General features: G+C 34.1%; 1 protein-coding gene across 4 annotated transcripts in view; it reads right to left on the bottom strand.

Annotated features, from left to right (window-relative positions):
- The window catches only part of RBMS3 (RNA binding motif single stranded interacting protein 3), a 1487986-nt gene that overhangs the window by 1358285 nt on the left and 109068 nt on the right, over positions 1-20633 (bottom strand). For all 4 annotated transcript variants that reach the window (XM_073222890.1, XM_037008603.2, XM_037008604.2 and 1 more), the window contains one exon: positions 15379-15425. In XM_073222890.1, coding sequence (XP_073078991.1) covers positions 15379-15425 — 47 coding nt within the window. The remainder of the gene's footprint in view (positions 1-15378; positions 15426-20633) is intronic.

The following is a 20633-nucleotide window of genomic DNA, read 5'->3' as shown; positions in this document are numbered from 1 at the left end:
ATTCTATGATTATGTACTTCATTGATAATTTTTAAAGCCTTAGATTTAATTTGTTTTTAATAGTCTTTGACTATCTATCTATACCAGGAATAAAACACAGACATTCAGGAGGATTTTCTTTCAGTGGCATAGTATAAAAGAGCACTCATATCTATAAAGAGATTCAGAATACTAAGAAGGAATTGAAACAGGGAGGGAAGCGCCCCATGAAGAGCAGAATTTATGCCACAGTTGTTTGACTGATGGAGGAAGTAAATTAGATTTGACTTTATTTGGAGACTCTCTAAAAATCTAAATGTGTTGAAAACAATTCCATTTATGTATAGTTTTTCCTAAAGTCACTAGATAATTTAGCAGGATGAATATTGGCAGAAGATACAGTTTCTAAGGAAGATTTTCTAGAATTGATATATTTCAATTAAGATCTAAAAAGCTGATGCACAGTGAATATTCTACGGTTATAATACCCATATTATATATATTGTTTTCAATTACACATTTACAAAACAATGAATGTTGAGAGCTTTATTATTTGTTTTACTATTTCTCCCTCCACTAATCTGAATGTTAAGGGTAACTGGCCTGATTCTTCAACTCATGGATTTCTATCAAATGTCCTCATTTATCCTCAGCATGATTCAAAAGAAGACAACCTACCTTCTATGTAGGAATACATTAGATGTAGAATACACAGACTGTACCCAATAGTACAATCTTCCCCCAATTAATCTTTAAAAAATTCTATCTGGATCACATGTACTCTCTGAGGATTCCAGAGGTTGAAATAGAAGACATTCTTGTACCTAGATTCATAGAAGGATATGGAAGATATACCTGCCTTGGTTTGATCTGGGTGATTATGCTCCCCAGTATGTGGGGGAGTATAGATTTATTGATTCATGATGTGTACCTAATATGTGTATTTCATGATAGAACAAATATTTTTGGAACAAAGTGAAGGTATTAAATACATAAGCAAAAAGAAAGATAAATATTGCCTCAAAGCCATTATAATTTTAAAGAATTAAAAAGTAATAATTTATAGGTCCTCAAAGAAAAGAAACAGGTTTGTATTGTCTAATATAAATGAAAAGCTGGAAGACTTGGGGCAGAAGCCAGCTATTTACAAATAAGAAATTATAGACAAATTCTAGTAAGGTATAACTAAATTCTACTAATTTTTAGTGACATTGTATTTTTTCCAATGATAACACTTCCCCTTTAAAAATAAGAAAACAGTAGGTACTACTGTTAGGCATACAAATATTTAATATATCTAGTGCAATACCTACAACCTATAAAATACACACAAACTCATTATTCAAAATTCTGTTGTATGTTATGTTAATAACCACTCTCTACCAATTGGTAATATCATTTTTGGTTTTAATGGAATGGAATGAGGAAGGTGGTGGTGAACGAAAATATTCTAAGCTTTAGGGGAAACCCAGATTCACCTTGAATGCAGCTTGATGGAGACGTAACTTATGTGTCTCTGTATCACAGAGAAAGGATTATACTTCTAATGAATATAACCAGGAAAATAAATTGATGAAAGCTGTAGAAACTAAACAACCTTTAGTTCCAAATAACAAAGGACAGCACCTGGAAACTCATGTGATAACTGGAAGTCAAGTTGAAGAGGTTTTTGTTTCTTAACAAAAGAGCAATCACATTTTGTAGAATTCATTTTATTGCCTTCTGGCTCAAAGTTAAAATGCAGAATAGAAAATGTGGAGAATTATGGTTGAAAAGTTTTGAATTTCTGGAATCTGTCACACCAGATTTTAAGTATTACTGAACTTGAATTTCAAGTGAATTAATAACTTGGGTGACTTTTTAAGTGGACATTATATATGGAGACATAAAACTAATACAACATTTCTATTATTATAAATAGTGACACCTGAAAATGATGCTTTTTGATTGTTTTTAGTAATTAGGATGAAAACAATTCTTAAAAGAAAAGAGAAAATTATTCATAAACATGAATTTCTATTTACTCAGCACTAGATCTGCACAACTAAACTTTGGATTTTTCCCAGCTAGATCACTGCATTGGGCCAAGTCACTGGTTCAGGAAGGCATTACCAATCCCCTCCCCACCACCACCTTCTCCACCGCCCCTCAGACCCGCAACCCCATTAATAGCAGGCAGCCCAGCAGCCCTGTGGAAGAAAAAACTGTCCTTTAAAACCAGCTACTAGCCAACATCTCTCCCACCACAAACGTTGGAACTTGGATAATAGTACGATCCTCACACTGTTGGTTTTTCTCTAGGGAAGGAAAACAAGGGTGTTTTCAACTGCCTTATACTCGCCCTGGTGCCCTTCCCTCTACTCCCCAGCAAATCCCCACTCCCGCAGCTCATCTTAGAGAACTACAAGAGATCAGCCTGGCTCAAGTTAGATCCATGAACTGAAAAGCAAATTAAAAAAAGGGTTAAGGAAATATTAAGTCCCAAGTAGACTTCTTAAATTTAAAGAGAAAATACAGTCATGACCACCAGAAAATAGGAACTGTGAATCAAGGGATCCTTGCTTGCTCTCATGAATGGTATACAAAAGGCTTTGGATATCCTAGATTAAACCATTTTGTCTAATTTTAATATTTTACTACTATTAGTTATCCTTTAAAGTTCCTACAGATTGAAATTCAAGATAAAAGAGTTAAATCTTGCAACCTAATTAAGCATGTTCAGTTATTAAGTTACTAAAGAGTATCCTGTTAAAAATCACACCCATGGAAGTTAGCTTCCTAACACTGTCTTAGGGGTGAAGTGTCCCTCTGCAGATTTTGTGTAGAGGGTAACTGATACTAGTAGGAAAAGAACTTCCCATTCATATTATGGTTTCCACTGATGACTTAAACTAATAAATGGACAGTTTTCTATTTCATATATATTTATTTTTATGTATTTGAAAAGTGCAAAGGCACAAATGCACATCAAAAGAGTGCACTTACATTTTAAAATTTAGGAAACCTTTTTGGGTGATGAAAATATTCTCTTTCTTGATTGGTGATGGTAGTTACATGAGTATATACATTTAAGAAAAACTCATCAAATTCTACACTTAATATCTGTGCATTTCACTGTGTTTAAATTGTGCCTTAATAAAAAATTACATTAAAGAAAAGGCAGGTCAAATAAAAAAAACCCATGGTAACTAGCAGTAGAGAAAATGGCAAAATGGTGTTGAATACCAGGATGATGCAAGTTGGGGGAACTCTGGCCTATACAAAGGTGAATGATGCCTACAAAAGTAGATCCAAAAGAAACGCAACGAAATGAGTTCTGAATCCAAAGGGTTCCTCTGGCTCACTATTCCTTTTGGAGATTTCTCTCTGCCTGGAGCTGGAAGCCAGCAGCAGGGATCTATTACAATATTTATCTTTGGGGAAAGGTGCATATAAAGCTAAGTGAATTAAGCAAGTTACAGTACATGAATTCCATATTAACAACAAGCTTATTAATTAACAGAAATATCGAGACATCATCATAAAATGTAAGCAACTTACGTTGCAATGGGGCTAATGAAAATTTCCTACTTATCATGAAAAAGTTTTGTTAATACTTTGGTGAAAAATGTTTTTCTTGTCAGAAAATATAATAGTCTAAATTCTTCATACATAATGTATAAATCAAGACAGTGATCATTAATTTTGTCTTTCAAAGTGGTATAAGTTAAACTCTTGGCATTAATAAAAAAAATGTTAGGAAGATACCCATACATACATACATGATTTCTACATATATGTAAATCCCCCAAATTGGAAAACAAAATTACAAAATCCTTTCCAAATTTCCCAGTCTTGGGATAGCATCAATTAGAAAAACGTAAAATTTTGCTTTGAAAAAAACTAAAGAAAAATGAATAGAAACAAGTTATGTTTCTTAGTATGTAATTTCTCCCTAAATTAGCACAGAAATTTTCTATAAGACTGTTAGGCAGAAAGACAAATGAGTGGGATGAAAAGGAGAAAGGGCCCCCCAAAGATGACTCAAGGAGTTGATCAAATAGAGCCAGAAAGCCAGAAACAGCTCAGAGAGTTAATCAGAAGAAGCCGCAGGGTCCCAGAGTGACTCAGGAAATGTCCAGGGTCTCCCCAAATGAGAAACACCAGAAGCACAGGCAAAGCACAGCCCCTGTTCCCATTTCACCAATCAGAACAAGCCTAGGGAGCTAACAGCTGTCAATCAAGGACCTCTACCCTGTCAAAATCACATAAAAGAGGCCTCAGAATGAGCATCTCGCCAGTCTTATTTTAGGCAGGCCTGCTTTGTACTCTAGGCGGAGTGCATTAAAACTTACTCTGCTTTCTTGACTTTGGTTTCTTGTTTCACTATATCTGATTTTCCTGGGACACTGAGCTGAGTCCTTTCCTTCCTAAAATACCAATCATCATCTCAACAGATTTTTTTCTTGGGACTTGACTAAATAATCCTAAAGTTCATCTATGTGTTCTTAAAACTATTTAATTGTGCCTCTATTGGGGTTTCCAGGGGAAAGACAAATAGGGTAGAGTAAACAATTTAGTATTGGCTAGTTTGGATAATTCTGGAAGGCTTTGGTCTACAGGGGTGATCTCCAGTTGGCCAGAATCCAGTCCTGGGACAATTTAGGCCAGTGGAAATACTGGCATGGTGCTGAGAGTTTGATAAGAAAGTAGTTGGGGGAATATGGGTTTGGGAATGATTGGTTTGCATATGAAAGATGAGCTCTTTGTTATCTCTAAGAACTGCTTAACCTTGGGTGGGGCAGTCCCTTCTCAGACAGAAAGGATTTTTAAAATGTCAAAGCATCATAATATACAGAAAGTTAATACACACACACACACACACACATACAGACACCATACAATCTGAAAAGGTGACAACTGTGAAAACAATTTTTTTTAATTAATGAAGAATCTCTATTTCACACATTAAAAAAATAATGACTAAAGCAATTTGGAATTTGTTTTAAGAGCAGTTACGTGACTATACACAAGTTAGTATTTTGACATACTAAATGCCATATTTTATATTCTGAAGGAATATTATTTATTATAAAGAAGATAAAAATAGTAAAGAAGGGAAAGATTACTTATTAATCAATAAATGATATTGGGATAACTGGTTAGTGTAGGGGAGGAAAATGTCTTAATTCTCTACCCTTCTAAATTCTCAGTTGCATTTCCTGTAACAAGTGACAGATGAGCAGGAGAAAGCATTGAAATTTATTTCAGATAAATTTTATGTGACATAGGAGCCTTCATAAGGAAATGAAGATCTGAAGCAGCAAGTTAGACCTGAGTTTTCACATAAGGGTTGATGAAGAGCGGAGTCACGGGAATGTGTGACAGGGCGTGAAGGGTCAGGAGCTAAGTGCAGTAAACTGGGAAGCGGCAGGCTTCTTCCTTCAGTTTCCTCTCTCGGTGTCCCTGTCTTCTAAGGTCAGACGCTCCTTTCCTTTGGATAGACGGATATGACACCTCTCAGCTGAGGAGCTTAGTTCCTGCTTCAGGGGAAGGTCAGGAAGTCCTCCCTGCACTTGCCCTTTCCACAGATTTCTTTCATATGAATTTGTCACTACACCAAGATACCATGTTATGGGGGTACTATGTCCTGAAGTTGTGTAAAAATTTTAATACCCTATCTTCATACCGCAGATAAAAATAAACCCATATTCTTATAATAATAGCCAACTTAAATGAAATGTTTCCTATGTTCCAAGCACTATGCTACGTGCTTTACATAAATTGCCAGAGTAATCCTATTTTGATATAACTTTCATTCTTTCCATTTAACAGGAGATAGTTTAGGGTTAAGCAGCTAATTTAAGATCACACTAGCAGTTAGGTGATAGAGCTCAATTCCTACCTCAGTGGTCTATCTCTAGACACCTTCCCCCTTATTCATGCCATTGTTATTACCTATGAAGAAGTCTATACTATTATAAGTAATAAATAAATCAAAAAGCTAAGAAACATAGATGTAATCACATTCAAATATTTAACTTCCATATTAAAAAAATGGAAAAGCAAGCACTACACTGGGAGAAGCACATAAAGAAACTGACAAATAGTATTTTTAATACTAATATATAGAGTTCATATAAATTTGTAAGAAAATATTAAGAACTCAGACACAATTTGACTCAAGTCAAAGAAATGTGAATTAAAACAACAAAGTATGATGTAAACTGTCAGCAACATCTTTATTATAATATGTCCTGATGGCTGTGGCATTTGCATGCACTGCTAGTGAGAATATAACAATTTGACAAGTTCCTGTCCCTTTCCCAGTAATACTGCTACTGGAAATTGTCCTAAGGAAACAGTCCGCCCCATGTGCTGGGAGAGGAAGCTATACTCATGAAGATTTGTATAAAAGTGTTACCAGGAACAATAGGAGAGAGGTTAAGTGAATTAAAACCTATTTTGTTTAAATGAAAGGGCAATCTTTAAAGTATGTCACAAAAGCCCTAGAAAGAAACTTTTTACTGTATAAATATACCAAAAGAACTATAAAAAATGTAAAAGGAAAACTGAAAAAAATGTTTGCAACACGTTGACAAAGTATTAGCAATTATTAACTAAAGAGAGCACCTACCTATCAACCAATCAAAACAAAACAAAACAAACCCCAGGAAGAAATGAGTATGGGTATGAATAGTTTTCTGAATAAATATAATGTTCAACAAATGCATGAAAGTGCTCAACCTCACTAACATAAAACATAAATAATAACAAATCAAATAACAATGACATTTTTCTTTTAAATATTGGCAAATATGTAAAGATTGGTGGTATCTACAGCTGGTAAGGGAGTAAGGAAGCATTGGTAGGACTGTTCAAGTATACTTGTTTTGGAGAGCAATTTGGTAATGGTTGACTAAAATTTGTAATGTTAAAAAAATATTTCAGATTTATGGGAAGCTGCATAAATGAGAGTTCCTGTATATTTTTCAGCCAGCATCCTCTAACGTTAACATAACACATAATTATAGTGTTAGAGTAGGCAGTTACACATGAGCAGGAGAATGGAGCCAGCCCATCACCAAGAAAGATCCTTCCCTAGCCAACCCCTGAGCCCTCCTCAGTTCCCTGTTCCACAGTCAAGGAGGCCTAGCTTATCAGGAGGCCCAGATAGTCAAGGACACCTAAATTGTCAAGAGGCCTCAGACCACAGGGGTTTCCCTGATTACGGGGCCTTTTCCAGAAAGTAACTCCATGTAATTACAATAACATCTAAATTTAATTAGCACTGTGGTTTTGTCCCCACTCTCAACCATGGGCTTAGCATAGGTACTTACGGGTAATGTACCTGCGCACTGAGAAAAAGGTTATATAACCTAGAGCTGTCAACCAACCTGTCAATCAAAGGACATAAGACACAGGGCAGGACTTAACTGCCATCTTAAGAAAAAATCAAAACCAACCTAATCCTCATGGCAGGGCTGCTGGTTTCCAGACACCCACTTTCCTGTTTCGAGAGTGTACTTTTTGCTTTACCCCAATAAATTTCTCGCTGCCTTTTTCGTACTATCTGGTCTCTCTACAGAACTCTTTCCTTCTACAAGACGTGAATAAGGGAAACAAAATGTGTTCCACTGATTACAACAGTACAATAGTCAATTACTGAAATAAGAAATTAACATTGCTACAAAACTACTAAGCTAAAGACCTAATTCAAAGTCACCATTTTTTCTACTGATAGTCTTTTCTTTTCTGTTTCAGGATCTAAACCAAGATCTCACATTATATTTGGTTGCTAGGCCTCCTTTGTCTCCTTCAATCTGTAACAATTTCTCAATCTTTCCTTGCATGTGGCCAGATTTTAAATGTGCACAGTCTACCCTAGCAATTTCACTTCTAGAAATTATTCTGTTGAAATTTGTGTACAAATGTGCAAAAATATATTATAAGGATGCTTCTTTCCAGATTTTGATACAATGAAACAAAGCGGAGGCAACAGGCAGAAGACTTGAACTTTCCAATTTACATAATGTGCATTCCTTGAGTTTATCCTTCTAGCATGTATTATTAAATAAATTTATAATTAAAATAAATTAGAATTTGTAATTAAAGTAAAACAGAACAAATCATAAATAAAAAAGACTGTTAATGGCTACAGTTGGCAAGGTCAAGCAGTCTAGACATTCATTCCCTTATATTAAGAACAGGACTGCAATTGGTACAATGATGTTGGGGGATTTTTTGGATGTGAGATGCTTAGCAAGTTAGGAAAATTTTAAATGTGCCAAGTCATTGAATCAGCAAGCCCACTTACAGTAATTTTTCATATAGAACTGTTTATACAAACACTTTAAAGATACTTGTGTGCACAATGATGTTGCTGTGTTTTCTTTCTTTTCTTTTTTTTTTTGAGAGGGCATCTCTCATATTTATTGATCAAATGGTTGTTAACAACAATAAAATTCTGTATAGGGGAGTCAATGCTCAATGCACAATCATTAATCCACCCCCAGCCTAATTCTTGTCAGTCTCCAATCTTCTGAAGCATAACGAACAAGTTCTTACATAGTGAACAAATTCTTACATAGTGAATAAGTTCTTACATGGTCAACAGTACAAGGCCAGTCATCACAAAAACTTTCAGTTTTGATCATTCATTATGAACTATACACAATCAGGTCAAATATGAATATTCCTTTGATTTTTATACTTGATTTACATGTGAATCCCACTTTTCTCCCTTTATTATTATTATTATTATTATTATTTTTAATAAAATGCTGAAGTGGTAGGTAGATGCAAGATAAAGGTAAAAAACATAGTTTAGTGTTGTAAGAGAGCAAATGTAGATGATCAGGTGTGTGCCTATAGACTATGTGTTAATCCAAGCTAGACAAGGGCAATAAAACATCCACGGATGCAGAAGATTTCTCTCAAAACAGGGGAGGTGAGGTTCTAAGCCTCACCTCTGTTGATCCCCAATTTCTCACCTGATGGCCCCCCTGCGACTGTGCCTGTCTTAGGTTGTTCCTCCCTTGAGGAATCTTACCCGTCTCTGGCTAACCAGTCATCTTCCGGGGCCATACAGGGAGATGTAAAGTTGGTAAGTGAGAAAGAAGCCATATTGTTTGAAAAGGTTAGCTTTTTACTTCTTTGCAGATTTATGCCCTGTGGCTTCTATGCCCAGCATTTGTCTTGAGGTATCTTTACCACTTGGAGGAATTCTGATACTCGGTGAATTTGATATGAGGGACGAATTTAATTTAAGGGTTGTAATTAGGAAGGAAGAAGAAAAGCTATAGAGGTAGCAGATGGAAGAAAACATGGGAAGATTGATTATTTCTTTGACATATCTTCTTGTAGAGTAACTTAAGCATGTATAAGTTTTAAACTACTAATTAAATTGTGCACACACATTAATATAATAGGAATACAGTTACATAACCAAAGCAGATCTATAATTACCAGCCATCTCCAGTGAAGCCAAGAAAACCAGTTAGGCACCCTAGGCATTTGTGAAAATTTGTCTATGATATAATGGATATTGTCCAACTGTACTTGAACAGTCTGGGAGAAATCAGACAAATTAAAGATGTTGCTGTGTTTTTAAGTGTAATTTGCAAATCCAAAACCAGCCTACACTATTTCATTCTATGTAAATATAAAAATGCTGTTTCCTGAAAACAAAAAAATATATATATTATATATATGCATCAAATACCTTTCACTATCTATTAACAGGCAACACTACCAGCTACCCAACTTATCTTCGTGATACACTATTTTTATTTTTTATTCTTTTTTTTCCTTCCTTCCTTCCTTCCTTTCTCCCTCCCTCCCCTGTCTCTTTCTTTGTTTCTTGGGCAAGTTGACTTAGATATTTACTCTGGTCTGCACAAGTCCTTTGACATTGTGAAATTACTTACTGAGCTGTTATAAATATTTTATAGTTCCTGGAATATTAGAACAGGAAGAGACTGGAGACAATCTAGATCTTCACCTTCTTTTTATCAAGTGGGAATTGGAGATTAGTGTGAGTTACACAGGTGGCCACTGAAGGGGGAGAGGGGTTATGAGAGCAGCAGAGGCTTGTAGATAGAGCTCTCATACTTGACCCAAGAAGCACCATTCCCAGCAGACACTTAGGAATGGTATCCAAGGCGGCAACCTTCTTAACATCTTGGTTCAAAGAGGTGAGAGCAAGTGCCACTGCAACCCAGCAGAGGCCAGCACAACTTCAACAACTTATTCCTCGAGGTCCTCTCATTATTCAGGTGAGGCAAAGGACATTGGTTAGGTTCGATCTAGCAATCCCACTTCAGGAACTTATACTATAGAAATAACTGCACCAGTATTTAAGGATATAGGTACAAGGATATTTATTAAATCATTGCTCGTAGCAGTACCAAACCACAACAGCAGTTTGAAAACACCCACACATTCATCAACACAGAACAGGTTGACTAAATATGATATATCTACTATGTACACAGGGCAGAAGGTTAAAAACAGAGTTATCTCTCATTCACTCAAGCAATTAAATCTATAAAATAACATATATAATAGGATCTCGTAAAAAAATCAAAAACATTTATACATTTATATACACACATTTGTTTATAGAAATAATATATATCAGTAAATAAACTTAAGATTTGCAACCAGGATGCGGGGCCATAGAGGCAATTATTTACTTTTTATCACCCATCTTGGTACTGTGTGTTTGACAGTGGTGAACATCCCAATGCTTATTTTCTTCATTCATGAATCAGAGATGATAATGAGTATCTTACAGAATTGTTACTAGAATCAAATGAAATAATTCATATGCATTGCCTGGCACTTGGCAGGAGCTTAATATATCACATTATAATTATCTTTTGATTTCATAGCAACAGCTTTCTTTTGTCCACCTAGTGTTTTATATAAAACAGTTCTGTCTTTAAAAAATACTGTGCTCAATATCCTCAGATCCAAAATATACAGAATAGTAAAAGCTACCATATTATGTGAAATTAACAGTCAAAAACTAAAGGGGTTACCTTGCTAATACTTTAAATGAATCTAAAGAAAGCTAATTAAAATTAAGTAAAAGTACCTACAGAACACTGTGTGGCTATGGCAAATTCCTTAACTTCTCTAACTATAAACGATCTCCTTTGTAAGAAGATAATGATAAGGTCTGCTCTACCTTCCTCCCAAGGTGAAAGTGAAAGACAGTGTTTCTGGAAATGCTTTGTAGTTGAAAGTACTATACAGATGAAGAATTGTTTGAAAGCTAGGATTGTGCCCATTCAGAAGCATGACATTCACGATTAAGAATCAAATATACAAAGCCAAATATACAAAAATACTAAAAAGTAATTTGGTATCTCAAAAAAATACTCACAGTGACTTTGAAAGCCCAAGAATTTTTTTCATGTATTACTTTTTTTTTAAATTAAGGTATCATTGACATACAATCTTATGAAGGTTTCACATAAGCAACATTGTGGTTACTACATTCCCCCCTATTATCAAGTCCCCATGACATACCCCATTACAATCACCATCCATTAGCATAGTAAGATGCTATAGAGTCACTCCTTGTCTTTCGGTTCTATACCACCTTCCCTGTGCACCCCCTATGTGTGCTAATCATAATACCCCTTAATCCCCTTCTCCCTCCTTTCCCACCTGCCCTCTCCACCCCCTTTCCCTTTGGTAACCACTAGTCCCTTCTTGGGTCCTGTGAGTCTGCTGCTGTTTTGTTCCTTCAGTTTTTGCTTTGTTGTTATACTGCACAGATGAGTGAATCATTTGGTACTTGTCTTTCTCCGCCTGGCAAAGTCCAAGAACTTTTAAAGGAAGCTGTGGTATTATGGACCATGAGAAATGCATTCCTATATTGTTGACAGTACTATAAGTCACTTAATGTGGCTGGGGTGGTTTCTTTTTAAGAATTATTATCACAATACCTATTTCTCCTGGTATTGTGAGGGTCAAATAGACAGTCTACATTATTGTTTCTCAGCTGTCTCAGATCTAATAACCCCTTTTTATAACAAATATTTTGAAACATATCATTCCCTACATTGAAATGAACTCTTAAGACCACTGTCACCTGGTAGCCAGGCACCTTTTCTTCCTTTCAGCATCCCCTTTTAGAATACTCTTCCCAAACTAGCCAGTTAGAAGCTGTACTCCTGTACTTACATTTGCCCCTGGGTATATTACCACGTTTTGCCAGTGGGATGTGAGAGAAGTGACATGTGTGACTTCAAGTTTATGTGTTCCTATTCAGCAAACTGTTTGCACTACTTTTCCACATTACTTCTTTCCACAGGCAAGAATATGGATGTGACAGTGCAATCAACTTTTGACCATACAGATGAGGACCACACTGTAGAGAATGGCATAACAATTAGAAGGAATTTGGGTGATATTATGGCACAAGGCCTCCTCCCAACCTGGATCACTGGTCCACCGTTGGTCAGGCATATCGTAAAGAGATAAACTCCTATCTTGTATGACTGGCTCAGTGTAATTGGGAGTCTCCTTGTTACAGCATTATAGCCTGTACCCTAATTAACATATCTGGCTACATAAATAATTTCAAAAAAAACCCCTGTAATATAAGAAAGAAATAAAAGAAAATATATTTATAATAAAATAAAATGCTTGTTTCTATGTGATATGTTGGGAACAACTATATGTGAAGACGTAATTAATAAGGTGAATGTTAGTCAACCTTACCATGAGTAAGTCTGGACATACACTAATGGTCAAAGTCACTCTGTACAGGATCTATAGGAAAATGTGCCAGGAGAAGTAGTTGTGGACACAAGATTAGAATGTACTTTTAGGTTAAGTAGTAACAGATCAAACATTTGTATGAGAAAAATAAACTGATCTTAATTGAAATAGAGATAATACTCTAAAATAAACTCAAATTGCCCAAGCATAGAAAATAAGTTTGACAGTCTCCCAAATGATACTGGAAATTGGAAAAATAATTTCTAATGGGAAAAATAATTCTCAATGCTATGACATCGGATAACCTAGTAACAAAATATCACAGAAAATGCATTTCCTTTCTTGAAAACCTGTAATATATCAAGGCAGACATCAAAGTCTCTAGTACTTGAAAATAACTTTTAATAGGTGAGGAAGAATATATTGATAAATTGGAAAAAGAAGCAAATATAAGACATAATAGAGAATTTTAAGGTAGACTTTTGGGGACAGTATCCTAGGAAGACTGGAAAACATAGGCTATCTAAAAATAATTTAAATATGTAATATTTGTAACATAGATTTCTTATCACTACTCTAAAATACTCACAAATTTATAAAGGATAGCAATACTATGAAATATTTCCATATGTTTATTTTTTAAAAATTTAATGAAATCAAAACACTTCATGTACCTGTTAATTTAGTAATATTTGATTTTAAGATGGTTAAAAGCATTTCAGATTTCTTGTTACATATTTGTAAATGTTTTCCATAGTTTCTTGGTAATTGCAGTCTACCTTTACAGCTAAATATATATTGTTGAAAATGTTACAATTATCTTGAGAAAAAAGTAAATTATTCATTAATTTTGAGACGTGTGTTTATTCCATTTCAGTGTTCCTTTCCATAATAAACTTTTAAATCCTTTGTTTTTTTTGTCTAACATGTTATATATTAGTATTGTTTTGCATTGAATCATTACACAATTATACTTGGAGTTTGTTGAGTCTAGCAGTGCATCCAAACCCATGCCAAATGTCAGGCAGTTCTTGTTACCCAGTTCTGTTCCATCAACGGCAAGATACCTAGTATCTTTAACCTTTGCCCAATAAAATGTCTTGTCTTCTCCCAATATTATTATAACCCAAAACATTTCCATAAATTCCTAAAATATCCCACTGGGCAGTATCTCTCAACCTACCTGTGATAAAGGACTAGTTTTTTGCCCTAATCTAAGATCTAGACTTTCTTACCAAAAAAAAAAAAAAAAAAAAAAAGTGTTACTAGGAAAAAATGAAATAAAAAACAAAGACATAGAAAATACATGCTCTATTTTATCATTACATTCAACAGACAAAAGTTACACTGTCAAATTCCTATACAAGTTTCTAAGTAATTACTCTCATGTTTTGCTCTTATCTCATTGCACACCAATAATAAATAGTTGAGAGACCAGCTCTGGTCCATGGACCACACTTTGAATAAGCACCATCCTGGAGACAGTACCACCTTAATTGAGAATCACTGGTAAAAATAAAGCAATATACAGAAATGTTAGCTATTATTGTCTTTATCATTTTTTAATCTAAATGTCCTTTAGTGGAGACTGAAATATACAATTCCATACATTAACAAACCTGTACTACCCTCACATATTTCTATCTAAATCTTCAGATATTCATACAAGTGCTATTGCCTTTCTTTCTACAAAGGCAACTTTGCTTTCTATGATGTTGAATTTCTCTCTGCAAAGGTACAACAATATTATTCAGCTACTGAAAAGTCCAGGTTACTTTTATAAGCCAAAAAGCAAAAGGATACAATAAAATCGAATTTTAAAAGGACTCATAACATATACATATCAAGAATACAAAACTGATGCTCACCTACAGGCTCATGCCTACATTCTCTTCTGTTTTTCCCCAGGTTAACTTCAACCTTCCCTGCGTCTACCCTGTGCCAATCCCACCACTCAACACACAAAATACGATAGGGACAGGCTTTCCTTTCAATCATGGTTCTTTTTCTTGTGACACCTATATATTATTTGTCCAGAAGAACTTTGTCTTAAGCATTGAATCATATCTTTTTCAGTGATGTTCTCTTAACTATCACTTGAGGAGAATATCAAGGTTCATCCTGTCTCAATCACAGTTCTGACATTAAGCAGACTTAAACATCTCTCTGAATACAATATATAAAATGACATGTTAAATTTTAAATATTCTTCAGAAGTATTATTGACTTTACAAATTTTCATTAAAAAGATTTTAGGCTTAGATTCTTACAAATGGCTGATGTTGTTCTCTACTTAACTTTAAGGTAAAGTCCATAGTAAGCCATGAATTTTAATTATTTGAATTTTCCATGAGATTGTTTGTACATATTACAATAACATGATATATAAAAAATAAAATGTCTTCGAGAGTATATGTATAAAACATATTTTAAATAAAAGCAATTATTTATTAAAAATTTCTATTATTCTAATTTCTGATAATTCTATATACTGATATAACCATAAATATTAAATTTCTAGTGTTAACCTAAGAAAGAAAACATACTCAACTAACATTTAGAAGAAAAATTTGATTATATGTCATTTTGTTTTTAAATACTAATTTGAATTTCTTTTAAAAATAGTAGTAATCAAATGGAATTTGAAGTCTGTATATCTTATGTAATAAAATATGATCTTACCCTTTTCTTGGCCACCACAGCAACTTTGCCATCTGCTTTGGATTTATCTGTAAGATAATAAAGCATGACTGCTTCAAAAAAGGACCTATTCTCTTACTGAAATAAATGCAACATTGCACATTTACATTTTTCTTCTTTCTCACACTGTGATATTTTCAGTGGTTCTCTTATCAAAATGCTAGTAAGCTCAGCTTCCCAGAACAAAGTAATCTGGAAGTAATAACATCAGGGATTCATATACTTATTTGACAAACCTCCCTTAAATCTGATTGGCTGGTTGGACATCCTTGAGTTAGCATCTAGCATATTTGATTTCTAGGCTTTAGTCAGCATGTGTGCTCTGGAGCATACAGGATCTGGAACTCAATCCCAGTTAACTCTACTTGTACATCTAGCACATTTCAGACATGGGGAAAAGACTGTATAGACAGCATCTTATTTAATCTTCATGACAATCTTGGAGGGTATACAGTCCATCTCAGGTTCATAGCTGAGGAAGCTGAGGCTAAGATAAGTTAAACACCCTGCCTGAGATTGTGCTCTGGATCCAGACTCTTCTGACTACAAGTCTCTAAGCTTTATGTCTGCTGCCTCCAATTGAGACCCCTGAGCTGCTGACAGTGCTTCAGAAAAAGACTCAGTAAGAATGAGGAGTATAACTAAATATTATACAGAAAAATTTTCAAGTTATTATTTTGATATGTGCAAAAATATGTGGGTATTGTGTGTATGAGTTAAAATATTGCCATAGCTGGTAGATTTTTTAAAAATGTACAATCTGGAATTCCATAGCTGAATCAGTTATATGTAAATACTTATTCACAGTATTCTATATATCATGTTTTATACAACTTCATATTGTGGTAATGAAAAATGGAAAGAGCTATGGACATTAATAATGAAGTTTTAGGATTATATTTAACATTAGAGAAAAATAAACAGAAATTTAACTTACTAATATAAGACTAAAATTCATCATGAGTAATATGTACACACAAAAAAAGAATATCCATGAATTTAAGAATAAATAAAGGCTTGCTATCTAAAAGCAAATTTTGCAGTAAAAAAAAAAGTTAATGGTATAAAACATAGAAATTCAGAGGAGCAGGTTATTATGTTTATACCTACAATTGGCTGGCTGCATATAAACAGCTCTCTTTCCTATGTTCAGCTGTTTACTTGAAATAATCCTTTCCTCTGCAGTACACTTTGCTCCCACTGATGAATGTACAAAAGACCATCCACCATCACAGATGATTCCTCCAATTAGGAGAAAATACCCACCTCTTTTGTAAACCCAGTCATCTTAGGCTGCAGAACTTTCTCCCTTGTATTATGGTTATTTCTATATATGTCTAAGTACTCTGCAAGATTAGACTCTGCCTTAAAGGCAGAGATCATATTCTATATGCAGTATGTACTTAATAATTTTAATAATAAGTGTATATGCATTTTGCTCAAATTCTTATATGTATCTGAAACATATTTAACATAATTTATTAATTAAAATACATAGAATATTTATGTGGTATAAGTTACTATACCAGACAGTGTAACATATAAAACACTGTATACCTCAAACCCTTAGTTTCTTTATTGATAAACTCAGAATAATAATTATTACCTCATTTGTATATTGTCAGATTTAAATAATATAATCTATGTAAATAAACTTTTAAAACCAAGTCAGGTAGATAACAGATAATCAACGATGTTCTCTTTCATTTTATCTAATTAAGACATTTTGAGGTATGTATGTGTTTGTGTCTGTGTGAGAGAGAGCAAAAGAGAGAAAAACAGTGAAAGAGAGAAAGAGGGAGTGAAGGAGATCTTAACCCCTGGAATATTAGGAAAAATAGTTAAGTGATGATATATTTCAGTACTGTATCATCTATTTAGGTGAGTCCATCATTCTTCCATTTAAATAATTATTTTGGTCTTTTTAATGTAATTGGGAATAATTGATGAGTAATGATAAAATAAAATATTTCAAGAAATAGGAAAAGATAAGATTACTGAAATTCTATAATGCATTTTAGAATTAAGGGCCCAATGGAACCTGACAGTAAAATAAAATAAATATGCCTTCATTTTACCTAAAAAATTTTTTCTTCTTGTTCTTTTGGAGACCTCTAGTAACAATAAAACTCATGATGAAATAGCAATCTGTACAAAGAGTTAAAAGTGCACAATAAAGAAACACAAAAAATAAAATTGGATCAATGGACCCATATTGTATTCTGAGAATTAATGAAAATATATTAGAAATTGGTTTTGTTTCTTTAAAATATATGATATTCTTATGTAAAATTTCAGGTCAGAAGATGAACTGGGAGCAGAAATATCCAAACCATTGTTCAAGGAGCTTCCTATGTTCAAAAATTACAGAACCATCTCCCAGTATCAACAACCACTCTGATTTTCACATGTCAAAGGGAGATTCTGGTATAATATTTATAATATTACAATCACTAGCAATTTCCCTATTAATAGTAGTAAGTCGTGTTTAACTTCAGCAACATTAACTTCACCCACTTTCTATGAGCTGAACTTACCCTAGTAAGAAAGCCTTAATTTTTTCCCTTCAGAAATCTCTGCATGTAGAGACCCTCACATACAGAGTGAAAAGCAGTTAACAGAAAATGTAGATTTGGATAATTAAAAGAGTCTTTAATCCTATTCTGAGCTCTATCTACACCACATTTTTTAAGTGCAAAAAAGGAGATACAGGTAGAAAATGAAAATGTTCCAAATGAGTAGAGATAGTTATGCCTCATGACCCATAATAGATGTTAAAAATGTTTTATTTACAACCATATTATAGAGGAACACAAATATTAACATAAATCAGTGGCTTTACTCTTTTAAATAATTGATTTAAGGCTTGTCCATACATGGCCTCAGAAAAACTGTTGATATGTTCTTTAAATGTGACAGGTCACATCATTTTCTTAAAAAGGTAGAGAATAGTCCAGTTTCTTGTCTGGCATGTAAGGAGCTTAGAAGTCACCATTCCATTCTAATGTAAAATGCTGAATAAACTGAAAATCAGTAACTCTTCCCAGATCCCAGAGAAGTGAGGCCACACGGCAAACCACTGTCTCAAAATCAGGAGAGACAGGCAAGTGAAGATGAGGTAACACAACCTACCAGAGCAGAAACCTCCACAGGAACCCGTGCCAGTATAGGAAAACATTAACTGTAACTGATGAATTGCTGGAGCCTCAGTGTGAACATGCCTAAGAGATAGAAACTCTAAGGGGACTCAGTCGTGAGGGAGAGAGACACACAACTATGAGTTTATCTTTAGGAACTCTATTGGGTTCTCACAGTGAAGATTGGAGAAAAATCCCTCAGTGCTTCACTTAGTGGGAGGAAAAATTAACCATTCTGAAATATGCCAGAATATTCATTTCTCCTTAACAAGGCCTGGCATCCAGAGAAACTATTTTACCAGAGCCTAATATATAGGATTTATTCAGAGGATAACTAACCCAGGGGAAGGGAACTATCCAAATTCGGCCTGCTGTAGCTTTCCATAAGATGGAAGGGAAGTACCAGCTTCAGCCCCCATCAAGCCATTCTGTACCATCTAAGGGGGTGAAAAAAACAAAAGAAAAAAGAGAAGTACCTGTGCAGTTCAAAGCTCAAGAATGAGACTTAATCACAGGACTATTGCATGACTCCCCAGCCATATACATCTTACCACTACACTACACAAGGCCTATCTATTTACCACAGTTTCTTTTACCTGGTACATCATGTTAAAAAATTGTAAGGCATGCCAGAAGGCAAAATCAATTTAAAGTGACAAAACAAGCATTGGAAACAGACCCAGATATGACAGAGATATTGGAATTATCAGATGGTGAATTTAAAACAACTATGATTAATATAATGTTACAAGTAAACAACCTGCAAGAACATGTAAAGTAAGGAAAGAGATGGATATTCTAAAAATAATTTTAAAAAATGATAGAGATCAAAAGTACTGTAACAGAAATAAAGAATGCCTTTGATGGGCTCACCAATAAATTGGACACAGCTAAGGAAGTAATTGCTGAGCTTGAGGATATATCAAGAGAAACTTCTAAAACTGAAAAACAAAGAGAAAAAAACATTGAAAAGAAAAAACAGAACAGACTATACAGATCCATGGGACAACTACAAAAGTAAAGATGTGTAATGGGGAAGCCAGAAGTAAAAGAAAGAGAAAGGAAATGAAGAAATATTTGAAGCAACAATGAGAATTTCCCCCAAATTAATGTCAGACACCAAATCACATATCCAGGAAGCTCAGACAACACAAAACAAGACAAATGCCAACAAAAGTGACACCTACGCATATCATGTTTAAACTGCAGAATATCAAAGAAAACAAAAAATTCTTGAAAAAAGCCAGAGGGGCGAAATCACTTTACCTATAAAGGAACAAAGGTAAGAATTTCATCCAATTCTCCTTGCAAGAGGTGAGTGGAGTGAAATATTTAAAGTGTTGAGAGAAAAAAAAATCCACCATATTAGAATTCTGTACCTTGTGAAATTATCCTTCAAAAGTAAAGGAATATACACTTGGTCAAAGTAAAATTGAGAGAGAATTTGTTGCCTTGTAAGAAATGTTAAAAGAGAGAAGAAAAGTGATATAGGTCAGAAATTTGGATCTATATAAAGAAAGATAAAGAAAGGAAGAGAATCACAGAATTAGTAAGTACCTTCATTTTACTTATTCTTAATGTATCTAAATGGAAACAATTTGTTCAAAATAGTAAAAAAGAGCAATGTATCAATTATGTGTACTTATGTGTGTGTGTGTGTGTGTGTATGTGTGTGTATATTTATAAAACAGAAATCACTAAGCCTAGATGGGTTCGCTGGTGAATTCTACTGAACATTTAAGGAAGAAATTATACTACTTATAAACTATTGTAGAATTCATTCAATGAGGCTAGTATTTCTCCAAAACTTAAACCAAATAAAGTTATTACAAGAAAATTACCAATGCCTCTCATGAACACAGATGTAAAAATCCTTAACAATATAATTGCAGATATCCAACAATCTATTAAAAAGGATTATACACCACAACCAAGTGGGATTTATCCCAAGTATACAAGGCTGGTTGAACATTCAAATTCAATTAATGTAACCCAGGACATCAATCAACAGGATAATGAAGAAAAATTACATGATCATACCAATAGACGCAGATAAAAGACTTGACAAATCCAAACTCATTCATGACAAAAAGTCTCAGC

The sequence above is a fragment of the Manis javanica genome, chromosome 15 (assembly GCF_040802235.1).
Source record: "Manis javanica isolate MJ-LG chromosome 15, MJ_LKY, whole genome shotgun sequence".
Lineage (NCBI taxonomy): Eukaryota > Metazoa > Chordata > Mammalia > Pholidota > Manidae > Manis > Manis javanica.
Note: the sequence above shows the minus strand (reverse complement) of the source record. Positions and strands in the feature narration are given on the sequence as shown.